Source organism: Coturnix japonica, chromosome 2 (genome assembly GCF_001577835.2).
Source record: "Coturnix japonica isolate 7356 chromosome 2, Coturnix japonica 2.1, whole genome shotgun sequence".
Classification (NCBI taxonomy): domain Eukaryota; kingdom Metazoa; phylum Chordata; class Aves; order Galliformes; family Phasianidae; genus Coturnix; species Coturnix japonica.
In genome coordinates, this window is record NC_029517.1 from 108,370,544 (window position 1) to 108,394,041 (window position 23,498).

Sequence of the window (23,498 nt, forward strand, 5' to 3'; positions counted from 1 at the left end):
TTTGAGATAAATGATGACACACCAGCGAACTTTATTGTACCTTGTATCATTCAGTTCTCCATGTAGACCTGGGCCTAGTGATGTGCAACTGAGGATTTTGTACTAAAAGCTACTTCTCACAACTACCTGTAACAACTATTGCAAAATAAGTCTGCCTACAACTACTACCCAGACTGAGCTTGTGCACAGTAAGCACTAATAGACTTTTTAAGCAGAGGTACAAAACCCAAGGGAAAAGCTCTGGGGAATGGAATGGGCACTGCTTGGCCTTGGCAGATGCTCTGCATATGTTCACGTACTCCTCTGGTCCCATTGTGCCAGGCTAACTGGATCACTGAACAAATTTCTTTTGTTAAAAAGCTAATCATTCAGTGACCTTGCCAGGCTTTGGTTGGATCCTGCCTTGGAAGTGGTCCCCCCTGGAATGAGGGGGATCTATGCCATTAAGACTGCAGAATGATTTTTAAGAAGTGGGCATTTTGATGACAACGTGAAAAAACCTCCTGTGTTGGTAAAGGAAAGGAGCTGTGATCTACTTAATTCTATCTGGAAATGAACAATATCTTGGCATTGAAAAGGTATGAAGCATCATTTAAAAACTCCCTTGGACTTCGGTTGCAAGTAAATAACCATCAACTTTAATATCTAATATGGCAGCAAATACATGCCTCCTATTCTCTGTGTGTAGCCATGCAACAGTACTTTCTTTTTAGTACTAGACAAGATAGCTTCCTAGTGAACACACAGAAACGTGGAAAAGTTGCCAATTTGTTGCTTTGCAACATAAAATCAAATAAACTTTTAAAAATGAATAGTAACTATAAACTTGTTTCCCACTTCACATTTTGGTCTAATAAATGCCAAAGCATGAAACAGCCTGAGGGCCAAACTTTCAAATAGGTACGGTAAGTAGCCTTTAGCCTTCAAAATATTAAACAAACAAAAAAACAGCCCAAGCAAACAAAAAATATGTCTTAAGATAAAAATAATAGCAATAAAAGCAAACTTCAGAACCTCCTTTTAAGAAGCATCTTTTATTTGCTAACTTGGTTTTCATAAGAATGATGCATCCCAGACAACAATAGCAATTAGTCTCAAATAAGGAAATCCCGCAGTATGGATGGTATTTGCTCCATCTTCTTAAAGTCTTATTTTCACCATTTTGTCCAGACCACTCTCCCCCATAACACCTTACATTTATTGAAAAACGAATGGATATTTCCAGGTAATACAAAAATCAGACACTATGTAATTTCTTTTGGAGAACACTAGAACTCCTACTTTCAAGTCTTACATACTACTAAAGACAAGACCTCTTTTACAGCATATGGAGTATAGAATGCTGGTTACTGGAAACTGAGAATTCTGTAACTTCTTTTATCTAAATGACTTCAAAAACATGGAATAATTGTTAATTTTCAATCAAATCAAAACATATGAATAGTTTTCCAGCATTTTTATTAATACTATTATTCTGCTTCAGTTACAAATTCTAAGAGCCAAAGCAGGACAAAATGTGTTTGTGTGTTAATGATATACTTCTGGGTAAAGATTTCTGTTAAGACTGCAGATTTGAAACAAACAAACAAACATGAAGAGAGTAAATGAATGAAGCCTTAAAAAGGGAATAAAAACACCATGAAGCCAACAGAGAAAACAAACAGTAGTAACTCCAAAATAGAAACAGTTACCTATTTTTTGGTACGTCTACACACACACATCTGGGCTTGATGTGAAGCTTGTGTGGCTTTTCTGTGTGGTACATAACTATTAGTGAGGTCCGGCACCTAACCTGACCACACCAAAGAAAGAATTGCAAGTCCCAAAGACAGCATCTTGTAATTAAACAGGTTTGGTTTTTTTTTAACACACTGTCTGATTAAGAATAATTTGCGCTACCACAGGAAGCTTCCACGTTCCAATAGATGATGGACTGGGTTCTTCAGCTTGACAGGAAAGAAGCAGGGTGCAGTCAAATGCACACCACTGAAGATCAAAGGCATACATATAGGTGAGAAAATGGGTTCTGTTGTCTCATGAAGATCTAGAAGGAGCACTTTGATCAGGAGATGGCTGTATCAAGGGTGGGCACAAATTAATGTTTTGTCCGTTGACAAATGGATCACTTGAAGCTAATCTTCTACTTATAAGAAAGCAACTACAAGTTAGGAAAATGATATGCCTTGTGGTGACTGAATGTGATGAACTCTATTAATGATCATTTGATGTAAATCTTCATCTTATAGCTTGCTTCTTTTCAGTGGTGCATTACACTGGGAATTCAAATTTTAAATATTCAAATTTAAAGCTGTTGTGTAGGTGTGACTAGGATGACCTGTGCACAAAATCCATACAGCTACATTGGCAATAGCAGAAGCTTTTACAACAAAGTTGAGAAAATGCACAAAGTGGATTGAGTATCTTCTCATCTACTCCCAAGAGAAGAATACGGCATGAATTTAGGAAGTGATAGATAGCTGGACCATGGATCTAAGAAGAGTACTGACAATACAGGGATACCAGGGATACCAAACTGGTATCAAATAGTCTGAAAAAGCAGAACTTGTGAACTCCTTTTTCTTTCTTCAGATGCAAGTTGGCACTGCTACTCAGTAAAAAAATAACACCAGGGAAGACTTAAAGAATTTCCAAAGCTGTCTCTCAAGCTGTCTGTTTACAGAAATTTCTGATTTTTTTTCCCATTCATCTTTAATATATTTCACGTACAATTAAAGAACAGAACAACCTCCTTATTAGACATGCAGTTCTGTCATTTCAATTTTATATTTCAGTGGCTGAAGACTGTGTACTTCCGAGCCACACTTAGGACAGGTAAAATACATATCAAACAGATAGTTACTTTTAATACAATAGTAACAAAAAACATGTGAACAGCCTATGGTGTGTGGCATGGTAGGCCATTCCCCACACAGTGAACACACCTTGTAGTGAGCTGCTAATGTTTTATCACTATTAGAAAGATTGGCAAAAGGGAAACACCAAGAACAAATTCTGAGTTTCAGTTTCTGTACATTAATAAGTGGTAGCAAGTAAATGAGAAAATCAGCAAAGCCATGCCACAACAGCTCCCTGTTCATGTATTCAAATCCCACCTGGCGAACACTTTGTGGCTTGCAAAAAACTGACCGAATTCCTAGAATGCGTTCAGTAAGCGTTGCAAATGATCCTTTCTGAAGAAAAATCAGAAAATTTACAAGTCCACAAAGTTTAAGAAGTCCAGCTCCAAAGTTAATATAATGCTTGACTTTGTTGACAGATTGCAGTTGGCGATTGCTAAATAAATCGTAACATCTTTCTTCCAACCATCTTCCACCAACAGTGAAAATAAGATACCATAACTTCTGGTGTTTGCTCAGAGGCTGGTATTTCTCTGTCTGAGATAAGTTATTCTTGTACTGAATATTCAAAATAGCCTGTCCCACAGTTGCATTCTTAGAATAGACGGTGAATCTCCACAGTAAAAGCCACAGAAATGCTTTAACTTCTGGTTCAACATGAGCCAACACACCTGGTTTAAATCCATGAAAACAGCTGGTAAACTGGGACCACACTAGTTGTTCCAGGGCTTTGTTTAGTTCAAGAGCATCAAGTTGACTTATTCTGAGCACACGATTCACACTCTTTTCACTTCCAATGCTGGATGCCATTTCTTCTCAAAAACCAAAACTTTCTAGGAATAAACACAAATAGATTTTAGCATAACAGAGCATTGCCTATTTTCATTGTTAGACATAACAGAAGTGTAACAAATCAGGAGTAAACATGGAATAGCAAAACAGCCTCCCAAGTTATTAATATACTATCAGGAACTACTACAAGTCCTTTCAGCACAACTTACACAAAAAGCACACACTTTCCTCTCAAAAGAACTTACACTGAGACTATTTCTCACTGACAGTAACATTTTTTATTTGGCTACAGAGAACTGTGTAATCACCTTTGGATATCCACAAAACATTACAAATGTAACATTTCATTGTGTAAATAAATAATTAAAAAAAAAAGTAAAAAAATTTAGTGCATAATTGCAATACTAAGATGGACCTTAAAACAGAAAAAAAATAAAGATATTTAATGGGAAAACATTATAGAAAATATTGGTCCACTAATACTTCAGTAGTTACAGCTTAAAGTATAATCTTAAAAATCTTAAAAAATGTACAGACTACATACAAAAAATATGGATAGAAGACAGATTTAGGAGAAGGGGTATATTCCAGATAGAGTGCAACGTATTTCAGCTTCTAAAGGAGATTTTTCCTATAACAGATAGACAACAACCTTCTGAAGAAAGTACAAAAGAAGATGCTACAATTTCTATAAGAGGAAAACCTGCTATAAGACAAAAATAATTTGAATAAATGAGGTTGTATAGGACCCTATACATGAAAGGTTGCAAATTAAGCTAAGAATACATAAAAGTCCCCCAAACCAATAACCTTGTCCTGAAATAATGCACCAAAGGTTTTAAAACCCAGTATGCAACATTTTTTGCATTATCCTTTTTTTTTCTACACCTACAGAAATATGTCCTACAAAGGTTCTTAAGGATAATTCTGTGCAAAGCTCATAGGAAATACATTTTTTTTCTTAATGTGTGGTACAACATTGGTTTCCAATTAACTACAACTGGATACTTGGGTAGAGCATGGGATAGCCTGCCTGATTTCTTTAAATCCTTCCATCCTTATTAGCAAGTAAAATATGACTGAAGTTAGCCTAAGGCAACCGACTCTTGGCCATCAACCTCCTTCAACAAGCTACTATATAAAGGTACACCAAGCCTGACTCACACACTTCTTTCTGTAATAAGGCCTGATGTTTGTTTGGAAAGTGCTATTCAGTATCACCACAACAACTTACGTCCTTCACTTTGTGGTCACAGGAACAATCCAGTCCCTATTGCATCTTGCCATAACTCCTCAGTGAGTCCAGCCTCAGTGGACTATAGTCCCTACTACCCTCTATTTCTTACCTCATTACCATTTCAGGACCCCTAGTCACTGACCACCTGCTCTAGAACCAGTCCCTTCAGTCTCACTCTAGTTATTTTCAGCCCCTAAAATCTAATGCCTTCTTCATTTCTTCTAATACCTCAGTCCCTCTTGCTAATTCCATTCATTTCAATTACTCTCTCATTCTCACTACACAATTTCCAACAGATATAAACACCCTTCAAAAGCTTACATGGATTCAAAATAGCCATCTCATCAAAGAAGTTCTACACCCATTATCCACTATTTGCTATCAGCTCCATCATTTTTTACAGTTGTCTCCCACTACTCCAAGTGCTATCAGATACTTCTGTTGTACATTAAATATAAATAAGATAAGTAGGCTAACTCTGCAGATTTTTTTTCCATTACCTCAGTAAATGCAATATAGCCTAACAGGAACTTCCTGAAGTTCAAGGAAAATATGTCAAACACATAGAAGCACAACAGTTCACAAAATACACATGAAATCCTATATATGACTATAGTCCAGGGGCAGATTGATGGGATGACTGCTTTGATAAATAGGGCCCCAAAATCCTGGTAGGGAGCAAGCTGGAAACACTCATCAGCGCACCCTCAAAACAGTAATGCTTGGTGGACTGCAGACAGACTGAAGGATGTGCTTATCCCCTTCTGCTTGGCAGTGCTGGCTTTACAATGGCATCCAGTTTTGTCTCTTTTCTATCACCAGTAGAAGAGAAATGTCAACAAACTGAAAAGAGACAGTAATACCATTGGGGAGCCCCAATACATGATATATGAGGAGGGCCTGAAAGAACTCAGATTGTTTAACTTGAAGATAATGTAGCTAAAAAAGCAATTTAATTGTTATCTTCCGCTATCTAAAGGTTACAGAGAAGATTAAGTCAAACCTTTCAGTGAGAGGCACAATGAAAGAAAAAGAGGCAATTGGTCATGTCTTGCAATATGAGAAATTCCTACCAGACATAAGGAAAAAACTGTCTTCTTGAGCAGTTTAGCACTAGAACAGTTTGTCTAGAGCACAGGTGTCCAAACTTTTGGCTTGCCTGGACTGTGCTGAGTGAAGAGGAATTGTCACAGGCAACATATAAAATATAGTTAGTGATTATAATAGATAAGAAAACTTATTTTGCTTCTTTTTTTTTTCTTTTTTTTTTTAAAATTATTATTATTAAATAAGAGCAACAAAAACATTAAACTTGTGGAATATTAGATCTTGCTTTTGCAAGACACATCAAATATTTATCACAAAACTAATTAAAAGCATCACAAATTATTTTATGCTTTTTGTGAGCTTTTAAAGATATTGAAAATCAGAAAGCTTGTCAGCATGAGTATTCAGCATATTTCTTCAGATTGCACATGTCACAAGACAATGTTTAAATGGGCAAAGATAGTTTTAAATATTACTATCTGTGATCACTGCATTTTACTTGCCAAGTGGCACAAGTGCACGTAACATGTAATACACATGGGTATCTATTCAACCAAGCACATGGAATGGGTGCAAGATGCAGAACTATCACTGCATTGTGCCCTCCCCTCCACAGTATTCTGTTGCCCCTTATGCAGCTCATGCTCTGGCTAGGTGATATTGACTGCTTTGTGATTCTCTCTGTAAATGTAGGAGGGATGCTCAAAAAGTAAATGTGTATTCTTTTACTGTGTTGGTTAGTGATATCAGAGGAAGGTGCTGGTGGTATGGCACTCGAGGCTGGATCTTCCCACCAGTATTCACAGAATCACAGGTGTTGGAAGGGACTTCCAGAGATCATCAAATCCAACCCTCAATATACTCATATCTCCAAGTCCATATGAAGCAAAGGTGTGCAACTGAATTCCTTCATGTGGAAAAAATGGCACCCGCTGACAATCACTGACACATGCTGAATGTTTATGGAGACCAAACACTATGTGTGAGCACACTGTGTTGGTGGGTTGTGCATTTCAGCAGTGGTGACAGTGGGTCAACCTCCACTAGTGCAGATGCATGCAGGCTATTGTTCACCAGTGGTGAAAATGTACAGCAAATAGTTGTGACTGATTTGAAAGACAGGGTTCTGTAGCTGAGAACTTGCTCAATCACACAGTGTTACTGTGCTCACTGTATCTATTGTAGTTTCCGTGGAAACAAATAGAAGGCATTTAGTTTACAGCAAAATACATATTAACGTTCCTGACGTTTTATAGAAGGAAATAACTTCAATGAGCTTAACTGTTAGAGTGGGACTAGATTCTGTTTACAGAAAATTGAAGCCTCCATTGAACCAATAATCCAATCACTATTTGTCAATCTTCAAGGTTATCCCAAATCCAACAAGTCTCCTTTCCTAAAATTAGAATCAATAGCATATGTACTATTTGTGTTACATTTAATGCTCATGAATTACTAAGCAGCACTTTTACTCAACTACAAAGTCACTTTTATGCAAACTACAAAAAAGGAAGGATGACAAGCAGAAACATAAACAAAATCTAAAAAAAATTCCTTTAAAATCCTTTAAGTTATGCTTATAGCATTACTATGTACAAAAACCTTTCTTTCTGATCAACAGTTAGTCCCGAATTCTCAATTTAGGGAATAAAACTGGACGTAGTTCCCAGTCTTCCTGATTGCTGCTAAGCACAGCAAGTTTGCCACAGATCATGGCTGTTAACAAGACCCTGTGAGTTACTTAAAGATTATATCGATATAGCTTTAACACATAATCCCATTTTAGCATACTTACTGTTACATACATGCTGAAGTACTATGCTGTAGACTATACTTGCTTCACAACTGATTGAAGATTTTACTGTAGCTATACAGATTTTCCACCTGAGACACATTACCTACTTACTTCAAAAACACAAACATTTCAAGGGAAAATTTGAAATGCATATTCTCCTATGAAAAATATTTTCAAAAGCCCTACTGATCTGAATAGCAGCAACTATTTATTTCAGAGAAGATGCATGAATTCTGTCTTTTTCCCTATTTTCTAGGGAATTTTCATACTACTTGGTGTCTGTGATGTCCATTTCTTTAAGAGATAATAATTATAAAATAACTAAAAAATGTTTCAGTTTGTACTTCCTCTAAATTACATCCTCTCAAAATTCTGTTAGATCTTTCATTTTCTATAGTTTTCACGAATTCTGATCCATATGAATAAATGAAAAATCTGTTCTATCTCCTAAAACATACCAGAAACACAAATTCTAAGCATCAGTTCATTTTATTTAAACTCCATATTATGCTGAGCTTAACAGGCCATCAAAAGGATGCTAGTTTTCCGCCTGTGCAATCCTGTTATTTTTAAATTATTGGCAACTTAAAAACTCAGAACTGTAGATTCAATAACCAGAGACAAATATCAGTGTTCAGTCCACAATGCCATCACACATAAATAATATGATCAGAATTGAACAACCAAAAATCAGGTGAAGATAAAAAACAAACCAGGCCTGTGACTAATTTGTTAATTAACTTTTAAGACAAAACACTAATGATTACTACTTAACACTTTCTCTCTTGATTTTACACCATCACAGGTATTGCTTGATAGAACTAAAAGTTTGAACCCCCACTGACCCCTCTGAAAAAAAGGTAATGTAAACTTTTCTTTCTTAACTAACCTATGTTTTGTCTGTCAACAAACCTACTTGTACAGCACAACACTTCGTACAACAACTGCAAAAAATTGCATATCACCAAGGAAACAGGAATTTTTCCTGGTATACGTTAATGCTGTTATTGAGCACTGTACAAATTACAAATGAATATATTTTATTTGTTAACATGTTATTGACAGAAATCTATCAATAGTAATGTGAGCATTGTCAACAGCTTGCCAATATTAATGTAATTATGATTAAAGAGATAACATGGATTTTAGCTATAATACCAAGTAACATCCCCTGCATTGCTGCTATCAATACAAGCATTATTATTGACTTGTTCTGGGACTATCAGTATGAGATGTATTACCAGCAGGCATATTTGTCAATGTATTATGCCTACAAAAATTCCACATTTGAATTTACAGGTCTGTAAACTTTGCCTGCAGAAACATACAAATCCAAGTAATCTCTAGAGTGCTGTGTTTTTTTTTTTCTCCAGAGGACTGTTCCACTATGGATGAGTAATCAAAGGGTGCCTACTGTCTCAGCGCTAGTAGAATCTCATTCCCCATTTTTCTAGTATAAAATTTAAAAGACAGACACATTATATGCATAGGCATCATAGTATTTTTAAGTATGATTTAAGAAAGCAATTCTATAGAAGCCAAATAAAAATATATTTCATTAAATCAAAACTCAACTTTGTTCCTTTCTACTCTAACTTAAAACAGTATTTAACATAAAAGAAGTAGCACCTTAATGACCTCAATGAGTTCATGATTTAATTATTTTACATAATCTCTTATGTCCAACCAAAACACAAAGTCTGATCACTGTACTCTTGAAGAGATGGATAGGATCGGAAAGAACTGCTTAATCCTAACTCTGAATGGATGGGGACTCAGGAATACTTAGACAGATGTTTAACTACAGAGAAAGCACAATCTAGAACATCTCCTGCCTGCTCTAGTTATTTCTATTATCATTATTAGGGTAATTTCCCCCCATCACCACCACCTTCAATTCAATATAAATTATTAAAAATAAAGATGGTTTTCATTTCACAGAAGAGAAGCATAAAAACAATGTCAAATAACTCCTAGTTTGCCTGTATTTTCTAAATAGGAAGAAGTGGTGAGAAGATCAAGTACATATAGCAGACTTACCAAACTAGACAAAATTCCATTTCCTACAGCATGTCTAGTAAGATCTTCCAGAACATATACATATATTTTTCCCCCAGCAGCTTAGTTCGTAAGTAAATTGAGGTCTACAGTATCTTCAGATCCTTTTCTGTCATTTTACTGAGTAATTATTTCCTGATTTATATTCATGTATCTGAGTTTTTCCTTTTATATGCAGTGTTCCAAACTCACCTGCGCTGCATTTCATTTCATTGACTTCAGAGATTCTCTCTAATTCACCAAGAGTGTTCTGGATTTACACCTTATGCTCAAAGAAAACAAAGCAAAGCAAAACAAATAAAACGAAAAACTTTCAATCCCTCTTCAAGTCTGTAACATAAGTTACTTTTCTAAGTACGTGTTCTCTTCAATCATCCATCTCATTAGTGCCTTTTCATTTTGACAGGACAGATAATTGCCCTGTAAAGGTAATTTTCCAACTTGATTCTGATAATATCACCATGCTATTCCCCAGCTTGCTTATGTGAGTAGAAAAAACCCAACAAATTAAACTGAAAGCAAGCAGTATTGTACTAAAGTTTTTTCCCTAAGTTTGTCATCCTTCTTATGAGATGAAGATTGAGATTCCTCACCTAGTCTTGTCAAACAATATTGGTCTTTTTCCAGTTTCTCTTCTGAGTACTTTCAGATACAAAAGTTGCTAAAACATCTGTTCCTGAATCTTAATTTGGAACTGAAAGTAACAGCTTCTGTAACTCCCATAATAAAAGAACAGAGAAACAAAGACACCAACAATCTCTGTCACTTTACTGGCTATTTTCACCCTCTGGGACATTAAATAAATCAATAAAAAACAGGAGTGCTTAATTCCTCAATCATACTATGATTACTTTTATTAAGATTTAGCAACGGAACAGATCTTTATCAAGACACCTTACACTATTCTTCCTATGTTTTCATTCCACTCTTACTTCCTGTCTATAATTAACTTTACGGAGCAGCTGGCCACAGCATGTATCTTCAGGAATCTTTTATTTGTTCTCATTTCTTATAATCTAACAGACCAAGGTAATGGACTTACCTAATAATGGCTTTTCTTAAGACTTGTTGAACCCTTTGATTTTTTCCTAGTTCTTAATAATTAAGGATTTATTATATTATTTACTTTATCCATGATCAGGAAGATCATGGAACAGATCCTCCTGGACGACATGCTTGATCACATCAGGAATGAGCATGTGATCCGAGACAGCCAGCACAGCTTCACCAGGGGAAGGTCATGCTTAACCAGTCTTGTGGCCTTCTATGATGGAGTGACAGCATTGGTTGACAAAGGGAAGGTGACCAATGTCATTTACCTGGACTTGAGTAAGGCCTTTGACATGGTCCCCCACCACATCCTCATCTCCAAATTGGAGGGATGTGGATTTGATGGGAGAACCACTTGATGGATAAGAAATTGGTTGAAAGGCCACAGACAGAGGATGGTGATCAACAATTCTATGTCCAGGGATCTGCCTTGAGACCGGTTTTCTTTAACATCTCTATCAATGACATCTACGATGGAATGGAGTGCGCTCACAGCAAGTTTGCTGATGACACCAAGCTGAGCGATGTGGTTGACATGGAGGAAGGAAGGGATGCCATTCAGAGGGACCTTGACAGGCTTGAAAGGTGGGCCCGGGTGAACCTAATGATGTTCAACACGGCAAAGTGCAAGGTTTTGCACTTGGGCCGGAAAAATACCAGACACCTGTACAGACTGGGAGGAACAGTCCTTGAGAGCAGCTCAGCAGAGAATAACCTGGGGTCCTGATGGACAAGAAACTTAATATGAGCTGGCAGTGTGCTCTTGCAGCTCAGAAAAGAAAATGGTATCCAGGGCCCCATCAGGAGAGGGGTGGCCAGCAAGGATAGGGAGGTGATTGTCCCTCTCTACTCTGCTCTTGTAAGGCCCCATCTAGAGTACTGTGTTCAGGTATGGAGCCCTCAGTACAAGAAAGACGTAGAACTGTTGGAGAGAGTCAAGAGGAAGGCCATGAAGATGATCAGAGGGCTGGAGCACCTCTGCTAGGAAGACAGGCTGAAGGAGCTGGGCTTGTTCAGCCTGGAGAAAAGAAGGCTGTGGGGTGACTTTATTGCAGCCTTTCAGTACCTGAAGGGAACTTATAATCAGGAGGGGAGTAAACTCTTTGAAAGGGCTGATAATGGTTGGACTGGATATCTTCTAGGTCTTTTCCAACCTTGATAATTCTGTGATAATAGCAGGACAAGGGGAAATGGTTTTAAATTGAAGGAGGGAAGATTTAGGTTGGATGTTAGAGGGAAGTTCTTTACTAGTACAGTGGTGAGGTCCTGGAACAGGCTTCCCAGGGAGGTTGTGGATGCCCTGTCCCTGGAGGTGTTCAAAGCCAGGTTAGATGGGGACCTGGGCAACCTGATCTAGTAACCGTGGAAATCTGGTGGCCCTGCCAGGCAGGGGGATTAGAGCTTCATGATCCTTGAGGTCCCTTCCAACCCAGGTCATTCTGTGATTCTGTGATTATTCTTACTTTTACATTTACATGCTATTTCTTTACATACATCATAGCATTACTTTTGCTCACACAAATCTTTGATTTCCAGGCCATTAAAAAATTTCTACTACATCATACCTCATTAACATTTATTTTGGTTTATAAACTAAAATACTGTCTCAAAATTAAGAAAACCTGGAACATGAACTTTAACAGACTTATTAGCTTTGACAGCCTTATTCAAGAGTCCAAAGACTCTGCCATAAAGAGCTCTGCAATTGTTGAAACTTTTTCCCCCCTAAGCTCTTCATAGAGAACCTAACATCTTATAGTCACTTCCAAAGAAAATTCTCTTCTACTTTTCCATTTAGAAGTAATTCTTCCTTTTAGGTCAGCTGAACCTAAAATAGATGCTCACTTACTGATTTCTTCAGTTTTCAAAAAATATTGTGGGTTTTTTTTTTTTTGGTTTGTTTGTTTAATTCTAAGCACCAAATGGAACATCTCTTACATTGTGTCAGTAGCAGTGGATGATTTAGATGTCAGCCTGAAATCAATAAAGATGAGAAATCAAACTATATGTATAAGCATTTCCTTACAAGATCTTCCTTAACATCAGCTCTCATAATGAAACACAAAACTAAGACATCAGTTGCTTGAAATCTCATGTTTTATTATTAATTCTCATTTCTTTCTCTCTTCAAAAGCAGAGAGAATTATCCTCAGAACAACGTTTAATGGAGAGTCCCAACTGTACTGTTTCTTAATCGCTACAAAACTAACTTATAACCATAAGAGTACTTCAAATAACCTTACAAAAGATTGATTTTACATTACTGTTTGGATTTCTACGTCCTTCAGCTAAATAGCTGTCATTTTGTGAAGAACAAACTGATCATTTGGAATAACAACTAACACTAATTGAAAAATAAACTATACACCGCAATCACAGGAGACATAATTTATTTCTGATATTCAAGAGTAACTAAAAACTGAATGAATCCCACAGAGGTGATTTTTTATTTATTTATTTTTTAAACTAAGGAGTTTGAGCAAGCAACTAGTAAAAAATCCTAGAATGCTACTGTACTGGGTATGACTGGGATGTAGTTCACTTTCCACACAGTAGTTTATACAATGCTGTGCTTTGCATTTGGAGCTAAAATGTTGATGTGGCACCATCGCTTTGGCTCTGTTGAGCAGCACCGGCACAGGATCAAGATTGTCTCTGCAAGATCCCACAAATGTCAGTAGACAGGGGGTGGGCAAGAGGCTGGAAGGGGATGCAGACTAGACTGACCAAAAGTCTAACCCAATACCATACAGACATTGTGCCCAGAAGTAAAAGTGTAGGGGGAAGGCCACAGAAAAGGAGGAAGAGAGACACAGAGAGAGAAGAAAGGGAGGCACTCATTACAAAGGTGTTTGTCTTCTGAAGCAACTGATTCAGAATATGACTGAACTTCACTTGCTGATGGGAAGTCAAGAACACTTTTTGCCCTTTGGAATCCACACATGGCCATCTTTTTATTATTATTATTTATAGTAGATCTATTAAGCTACTTTTATATCAAGCATTCAAGTTTTCATTCTACTCATTTTCTTCCCTTGTCCCAGTAATGCTGAGGAGGGGCAATGTGAGCACGTGTGGTGCTTAACTGTCTACCAGCATTAAACCACAACATTAACATTTAATGTCAGAAGACTGAGCACAAGACAAAAATACATTCAAATTCTAGGTTGCCTTTCCAACTTTAACTCAGTAAATTCAGATTTCATAAAACAGAATACGAGAGATTAACAACTGATGAATGCCTGGAGACAGCAAGAAAACATAACGATAGCTCATTGACTTATCTTTCCATAAACAATCTGACAGAGTCAAATCGTTAAGGCTTCAAGTCACAAAATCAAAACCAGTTCAGAAGAGCTAGACTTGATACAACAGTAATGAAGAGCAGTATGAGAGTACTGCACTTCTACAAGCTGTACATCAGTCATTTCTGTCAGTATTTGATGGAAGCTGAAAATCTTGTATCAATGCAATACATTCTCTCAATAAATGCTAGCAACTGAGAATATATTGGCCTGTGTTAAAGACATATCGAATGCTAAGAGTTCCCACGGTCTTGAGAAAAATATTTGGTCACAGAATCACAGAATGACCCGGGTTGGAAGGGACCTCAAGAATCAGTCAAGCACTCTTAAAATACCTTAAATGCAAAGAACTAAATCAAACTAAATCAGAGTTTCTAATTACTGCACAACTAATATTTAAGCTATTATCTTGTGAAGTCTGTGATGTTGCATTTAAGGTAATAAAAGTTCACAGTACATTTGCATTTCTTGAAACATAATGAGCACAGATAACATCATCTTACCAACTTTTTGTATATGGCCCCATTTTTAATTTAATAACTAAGGATACAACCATGTAACAAGTCATAAACTCTGTTCCCTCTCTTCCTATTCTTTACCTCATACCCCATTTCCTCTTCTTCCCCATCCTATTTCCTCTTCTTTGTCATCCTTTTCATTAGTATGTCAAACTGGAAACTCATCTCTATCTGGATGTACCAGCTACCTGTTGCTGCTTTCAATTAATTTGATGATTAATAAAATTCAAAAGCTTAACACAATAAGCTACATGACAATTGGAGGCAGAGAAGTAAGATGGAGAGCCAAAATATATACCCATTATGCAGTATCGATGCTCTTCCTCCAAAAATAGCAGCAGGTAACAAGAACTGTCTGGAAACCTACATTGTATTTACTGCTGATAAATCAAAATCATGAAGAGCTCAGTTGGAGCATTTGACAGAGCTGTGGCTATGATGGTTAACTAGAAAGGAACAGCCCCATGCAATGAAAGGGCAACATCTCTGACTAAACCAGTATCAAAAAGTATTATGGCAAGGAATCCTTCATGCTACATCCTTCTCAGCCACTGATCATATCATCATATGACAGGGAGATCCTTGTGTTTTAAGAGATTTTGTTTGTGATGAAGATACAAGGTTCTGTTATAAGGACAGATAAATGAAAGTCTCTAAGGTACTGTGTGTGTAAAAGTGAAAAGGATGGAAGGATTTGTAGATGTGCCATACTTTGTGTTATATAGGTAAAACAAATCACTGTAACAAAGGTACGCAGCTCCTTTCCAGAATGGTTCAGAGAATATGGACAAATGGTTGCTAGCACACTGTGGGCAATTATGGTCGTAACTCCTCATGTGCAGGTGACTGTTACTTACCTGAAAAGCAGACCTTATGTGTACTGAATGATGTAATATTTCTTTCTCACTGTTGTAAAGGCTTTGGATCTCACACAGTCATACACAGGGCCAACGTCAATTTTATGCAACTTTTCTACAGCCTCCTTGCCTTTCTTCCATTTGATACTATTAAAAAACATTAACTAGCTTAAATTCCCATTTCACAGATCTGCTCTGTTTCTGTTCTGCTTCTACCTCTCTGGTCTGCATGGATCATCCAACAGTTACGGAAATGCCAGGATGAAGATTGAGAAGATGTAGAGAAGGGATTCAGAAGCAATGCCTGTTCCACATACACAGATACAATTTAATGCAGGCAACAGAATCTCAAAATTTTGCATGAAACCTTAGCCTAATTTTCTTGCATAAACAGTCATTGCTCAGATTTTATTTCATTTTTCTCACTTTTTATGTACATATAAAAACAAACTGCAGTTATGAATATTTAGTGGTATGAAAGTGCAGCAATGCTGATTCACACACTGCACAGCAGAAACACGTCTTTTAACCTTTTACTGGAAATACCTACTAAAAGAGATGGTAAAATCAGTAATGTGTACCTAACTCATAATTAACCTTTGTCCACATCTGTAGTAAAAGGAGTACTGCATATAAAACTAAACCACAACATATTTAGACTATGTTAAAGCCAAGGTCCTTCATTAATTGGAAGATAAGTCATTTCGCTTTCAGTTCTAAGTTTTGGTCTCATATAGCACAACACGATTAATTCGATCTAGCCTGAAGCAAGAACTATTAATTTGGAAAGATGAACAGCATTTTACCCAACATTTGTGTATCACTTTTTTAAACTCCAGTTCTTAAGAAAAGAGAGATACTGTGATTTCTAACAGCTAAGTCACTCCATCCCATCTTCTTTCAACTAGGAATTGCCACCTTTTCTAATAGACTAGCACCAACACTCTGAACTAGAACATGCTGAACTGGTCTAGTATGTTAAGTTAAAAGAAAAAAAAACTGTTTCAATTTGTTTTTCTCCACATTTGGTACACAAACAAGTGAGCACAGCATCTGGTAAGATCTGTTCAGTATAAGTAAGAAGAGCAGGGGGGTCAGAAAATAAACAGGTAACCACAAAGCTGGCTGCCTCTGCATCTCAGCATAACATTCACATCTGCTACTAGCCCACCGTGAGACAAAAAAAGAAACAAACCAATACAACTAGCAGAAATGCTCTTCCAGTCTACAAACCAGATTTGTTGAATGTGCAAAGATAACATGAAAACACTGTAAATCAAAATAATTAAAACATAGTTTCTGTTTTATGAGACTTAAAACTAAAGAATTACTTATACAAAGCAGCTGTTGTACTCATGAAGTCTTGCAGTTCAGAGGACACTCTACATAAGGAATACTATACAACTACTCCCAACTCTTACCTCTCTGATATGACTGTAGTTTGAAATGTTTGGCATACACAGTGACTAATATAGATGTTGGGAAAATTAGACATATTCACTGTCCCCAAATCTTGACAGTTTTATTACTTAGTAATTACAGTAACTTTAAGCACAAGTGAGAACACTGATATGCTTTCACCACACACTCTTCAATCCTGGAACTTCATTAGCATTTTAGAATCCACTAGTAGGGCTGCATGTATATATCATGGGTTTGGAAGGAAGGCAACTTCCTTATTATGCAATCACCTCTAACATATTCTGCAGTCTATCTGCAATTCCGGCATGGATTCCCATTTATGCTCTAGTAATGCCCCACAGAATCACGGCTGCCTGTTAATTTCCTTTCCAGAAAAAGTCCCTTTCCCTATGCCAGCCCCCTACTGTGATATCTCCTGTCTACTCCTCTGTTGATAGAATTAATAACATTGTTTTAAAATATTATTATCTTTGAATGTATTTTTCAATTTTTCTTAAAATTTGGACCTGGGTTATTTCTTTCCCAGTTCCACAGCCAATATTAGCAGACACTGAGACTGTGGAGATAAGCTCTTGCAGAGAGAACATTTTTAGGCAGTTTTTTTTTTTCCCAGGTAGACTCTGATGTAAACACAATGGATGCGAAGTCACTGAAATTTTAAAGCCACTCTTGCTATGTTCTAAAAATTTTGTGAACTCAGATCCCATGCCTGGAAAGTTCACATTTAGAAACCAATCACTGTTAGGGGGAAATATACATTAAAATTTTCCAGATTTTAACTGGTCAAACGAGCATCAGCTAATTACACACATCATTTAGCTTTTGTACAGAACTAAGTGTATAATGTGTAGGAACAACATATACCTATAGGATGGATTTGAGTGATCTAAGGAAAAACATGCCTCTTTCGAGGCTTGTGGGAATGGAGGTTTTTTAATCTGTCATTTTGAAGTAATAAAAAGAGACATCCCCTTTTGAATTCTTAAAATCTCTCTTCAATATTATCCTAAACCTTTTCCTCTCCATGTTTACAACTCCTAGCTCTCTCAACCTTTCCTCATATGTGAAGTGATCTAGACCCATAACTGCATTTGTAGCCCTTCACTGAACCCTCACCAGAAGCTCCCCCATCTTTCTTTGGCTGGGGAGCCAAGGAGGCAGTACACTCCAGGTCTGGCCTTACCAGAGAGAGGAGCCTGAAAAGATGCTCAACCTTGACCACCCCTCTCAATCTGCTAATACTCCTCTTAATTCAACCTACCGTATCTTCATGATACCTTCATGGCAAGACCATACTGTTGTCTTCTGTTCACACAGTATGAAACCCTAGGGTTTATAAAACCCCTAGTTACTTACTGTACCTCAACCTTTTTCATGTCACGTGTCACCAGGATTTCTACCTCATTCAGCAGGCTCACAATTTTCCTTTCCTTTTTTCCCTGCTTCCACTATCTGTATACTGCACTAGTTATCACTAACTAACTGAATGAGAACAAGATTGTATTGCTTTCTACTGAAGAACAGACAGCTCAGAAGTGATGCAAGCTAAACTGGGACAAACAAACATCCTGAACTTCCTTATTATAAATGTATTACCTACACAATCTTAATCAAAGATACAAACACTAAAAAACAAACAAACAAACACGTCTCTCCAAAAATCACTAAATATCGAACAAGTTTTAGAAATCACATACAAAAGATCCTGTAACATCTTACTCTTCAATTACAGCGAATACAGAACAAGTTCATAATACTTAAAGAACATTTTTTTCTGTTATTTTTCAGTGTTAAATTATTCATGCTTGTCTGCTTCTTTATTGATATTAGAGCAAATCATGTTTACAAGCTAATTTAATGAAACCGCATTTATGTCTAAAGTTTACCAGTGTTTGACAGACCTATGAACTTTATTTCTGATCTCAGTAAATAATCACAGAAACTGCAAATGCAGTGTTATGGAATTAAAAAAACAAACAAACAACAAAACAAACAAAGCCAGAAAAATGTAGGCCATTATAACCAACACAGAAAAAAACCCACAAACCATTAGTAATAAGCTATTTACATCACATTCTGACACTGCTGAATGATTTGTCCATGGTTTAACTGACTAGTTTTCCTTTAGACAGCTCTTCATCTTCTCCCTCATTTCTCTCCCTGTACTTTCAACTTCACAGCTTTAAAATGACTTGAATATTAGTAAAAGGTAAGAAAAACTGGGGAAAGTGAGAATATGTAATTACAGAATCACAGAATTATCAAGGTTGGAAAAGACCTAGAAGATCACCTAGTCCAACCATTACCAATACTTCCTGGCTAAATCATATTCATCAACACAACATCCAGACGTTTCTTGAACACTCCCAAGACGTTTCTTGAACACTCCCACGCTTTCCTTCTGAAATACTAAATGATAGACTACTACAACAGGATAAATGTTAATATTGGATTCAGACATCATTTCTTCTCCCTCAATTATCTACATCCTTATTCATTTTACAATATATACATAATCTATATTGATTGCTATATAGAGATATGATATTGATACTCGGTAGTCAAATGTGCTTCATTCTTTCCTTCCCAATTGTTGGACGAGTTGCTGCAACCTACAGCCGTTTTCAGAACTGTCACTATAAAAGACTGTGAGAGATAAAACACTGGAGAAGATCAAATGTTTTTCTTGACTTGCACCACAGCATTTGATGTCAAAACCACAAACGGAGGTACTCAGATTACTAACAGTGTCAAAAATCTTCAGGAGTATAGAAATTACCTTTCCCATTCCATTCTACAAAGTGTCCAAGGAAGTCTTTATATATTATCAATAACTGTTTGCAAGTTTTAATTGAGTTTTATTTAGTCTATCAAAGGAACATTTGCTTCCTACACATCCTGAATCACAGTAAGTATCAAAGCTTTTCTCTGAGTCAGTTCCTTCGGTAACGAAAAGAAGTGACATTTACAGTCTCAGGAGGAAAAAATAATATATATATTATTAAATATGTCCAAAAGGAGACAAAGGCAGAGCTCTCAAGCAAACAACAACAAAAAATTCTTTCACTAACACTCTCCTTGCTCAAAAGACATTCAGTTTGGAATGAAACAAAGTTAGACACTCAAAAGCAGTTACTTTACCAGACTAGTTGATTTTGCTCCATTTAAATTTTTTAGAATGCTCAATAGCTGGAAGTTAATCTAGCAAACCAGATCACTTTATCTGCACATATTAATGTAATAATGATTAATCTAGTTAATCTAATAACTTACATTACAGTTTACCAGCCAACTAAGCCATTAACGATTACTTGCATTTATAAATAATCATCTGTAAATAAACAGTTCTCCTTACACAATGAAACTCAATCAGTTTTACTTCATTGATAAGTGTTTGAATCCTTAAATTCTTGTTTGGTATAGATAGTTTAATCCTCATTAATCCCCCAACATTAAATGGGGCATATCATTCACATGACCTGACAGTCTTTTAATTGTTGAAAGAAGTCACATAGCATCTGAAGGTCCATTATCTGAAAGATTAAACTTTTCTTAACTAAGTTCAAAGGATGGTATTATATGCGCTCGTGCTGTTCTAAGTGTTTCTAAAAACAGGTTTGAGAGACCAGAATATGAGTTCATTTAGAAGTGTCTAATTTTACCAGTGTTACATCACAGTTTTGAAATAACACAAATGAAAGAAATTTAGCTGTTCAATTATACATCTAATTATAAGCTGTTTACCCAATTACATCAACTTTAAAACTTTCACTGAAGTTTTAATGGAAATTATTTTTCTCCATCTAAACTCTAGAAAGGGTGACCTCAATAAGAAAAAACATTCATTTGGATCAAGGCAGAAAGAAGCTAAATAGTTTAAAAGTAGAGGCAAAACTCTAGTCCAAAACTTATTTCAGCTGCTTAGAGTGTAATTAAAGTGTAAATGCACAAACTATTAAAACACTATTAGAAATAAAAATAATGACAATGATCTTTCTTAATAATAGATTTGGACAGGTAGATGACCTTCTAACAACTTTCAGCAGTAAAAGTATTATTTTCGAAGTATTACTATAACATATAAGATATAAGATATTAGAAGGGTTTAAGTTCTTTTCAGAAATTGAATTTATTCTGAACTAGCCTATTTGAGGCACATAATATGTCATGAACAGCACCGTCCACAAACATCAGTAGAGATCCAAGTGGTGAAATACTCTCTCCCAAAATGGGATATACAGATAATATGGCTTTTTAATTCCAAAAAGTATTCCTAAAAGAGCATTAGCTGTCAAAGCAGGTGTTCTAATAATGACAATCATCTATTTCCATAACACTAAAGTGTAAGTGTCAAATCCCTCCAATGCTCTTGACATTATGTGCCTTACTGGTCTATTCCACTTTTACAAAAAATATGGAAAAAATCTTCTAGAGATTTCATTTATAGATCCCATAGGTGTGAAGTTATCCTCTACACTCCTGATCAAGTAACTGAAATTGATGACTGCATGCCCCATGAACAGATTTAAACAAGAGAATTCAGAGGTGTGAACTGTTACTCCCTTCAATAGTTTCATTCTGTTCTAACTCATATCCCAGCAATGATGCTTTTCTCAGCTGTTTTCCTGCTAACCCATTCATTAGATAAACTAGTGATGATGACTCCCTGCAGAAGATGAAAAATTGTTCAGATGAAACCGAGATATAAAGAGAGAAAACATCTGTAGAAGAAAGCACTGACAGAATACCTCTGAATAAAGAATGAAAACAGCAGTAATCTTAGAATTAACAGTTTGTTTAATTTTATTTCACTGGAATCAGCTTTTACAACGCTAGTGGCCATACTTCAACCTTTGACCCTGATGAACTGTTCCCTCCTGCCAGCAGTCAGATGGCGATACAAGAAATCTGGATGGAAAGAAATATACAGTTCTCTGGTTCACAGCAGTAACTGTATCATGCACTGGAATTCATCTTCCTGCCAAAATAACTTGACTATTCAGACTAAACCTGCATTAGTTTTGGGAAAAGCCATTGGTTGGCAACTAAACGCTAGCAGGCTGCTCAAGACTGGGTTAAAAAAAAATAAATGTGGAAAAGATTTACTATCACCCCCAACAAAGAACAGCCATGAACTGAGGCACATCAGAGTTACAGCAAAGTTTTCTATAAATCTTTTGCAATTTCAACTGACATCGATATAACAACTCAGATGAAAAACCCATCTCTGCCAAAATTCAAAGTGCGGTCTGTCCTCTCCACAGAACATGTTTTAAGGCTCACCCCTTTCTTATTTTACACTTTCAGCCTAGCTGGAAGACTCACAGCCTCCTTGTGCAGCACGGAAAGAACACCAGTGGGACTCACGGAACTGCAAAGCCCGGAGAGGCCATTACGAGAAGTGTTCACAATAAGGGCCTGGGGCTGACCCCAGCAGACACCGGCCACGAGTTTACCCGGCCCAAGAGCCACCCCGTGCCGGACCCTCCCGCGCCCCGACTGACCTGCGCCGCGGGGCCCGGGCCGCACGGCCTTTGCGGCTCTATCCCAGGCCTCCTAGCGAAGGCCAGCACGGACGGAGGCCCCGCTGGGACCGCCACTCGGCTGCCTCCAAGGACAGCGTCCTACGAGCCCGCCCCGCCGGGTCACAGAGCTGGCTCCAACTGCCTAGAGCGGCGGTAGCATTGGAGATAGATGCCACAGGTGAGCGCTTAGAGCGGCCGCACAGGAAGTACCTTCGGGCATAGAGATGACGCGTTAGAACGGCTACCAGGGTAACATTCGCACCGCGGAAATGGTTGATTGACAGGCCAAGGAGCAAATTAAGCTACAAAGGATGAAGCCGAAGAGCCAATGGAAGAGGGCAGGAGGCGGAGCGTCAGCTGTGTCGAGTCGTGCCGACTCAGTCGCTGTTAGAGTGCAGTTTTTGCTGTTGTTGGGGGTGGCTGCGAGGTGTCCTGCTGGGCTCCGGGAGCAATTCAGAAGGCTGGAGAAGGACGAACTGTGCTCGGAGGGCACTAGCTCCGGCCTCCGCTTGCTCTGTATCCCATGCTTAGTTCCCCTTAGTTCCCATGCTTGGCGAGGCCGAGCAGCCTGAGGCCTAGAGCAGCTTGAGCTGCAGCTGTGGCCCGTGCAGGCGGGCTGAGGGCTGCATGTAGACTTATGACAGATCACAGGCCTATGGGAGGAGGAACGTAGCAGACTGGAGTGAAAATGTGTTAACAGTCTGTAAGCACTGCAGGCAGTAATGCTTTACTCCAGTGCTGAGTGGTGTGCAGCTGATAGATGGGTCACTGGTAACAGTGATATGTAAAGGCCCTCTCCTACTGGTCACAGAGTGTTCGAGCTGTTTGTGAGTGGCACTTGCTGCAGGTAGTAGCACCACAGGGGCGTTGGGGGAAAGGTGAAAAGAATAGGAACTGCTGAGTAATATTTGCAAGTACTAAAAGTAGATTGTGGTCTTTTTCTTGGCCTCTCAGATAGTGATTAACATGCAAGGTATATAAAGAAGTATTGAAATAGTTCACTTAGAGCTTCTGATTTTGTTTTGGTATAAAGT

At 37.5% G+C, this 23,498-nt stretch overlaps 1 protein-coding gene across 3 annotated transcripts; it reads right to left on the reverse strand.

Annotated features, from left to right (window-relative positions):
• Positions 1-1,015: 1,015 nt before the first annotated feature.
• Positions 1,016-22,759, reverse strand: PEX2 (peroxisomal biogenesis factor 2). Of its 3 annotated transcripts, none has more exons than XM_015855881.2 (2): positions 22,675-22,759; positions 1,016-3,691 (listed from the first exon to the last, which is right to left on the reverse strand). In XM_015855881.2, the coding sequence occupies exon 2, from the start codon at positions 3,666-3,668 to the stop codon at positions 2,754-2,756; it is 915 nt and encodes a 304-aa protein (XP_015711367.1). In that variant the 5' UTR covers positions 3,669-3,691; positions 22,675-22,759; the 3' UTR covers positions 1,016-2,753. The 3 variants fall into 3 exon arrangements, with proteins under 3 accessions (XP_015711367.1, XP_015711366.1, XP_015711368.1); XM_015855880.2 differs by having other exon boundaries at positions 22,444-22,724; XM_015855882.2 differs by lacking the exon at positions 22,675-22,759 and adding an exon at positions 9,980-10,841.
• Positions 22,760-23,498: the final 739 nt, after the last annotated feature.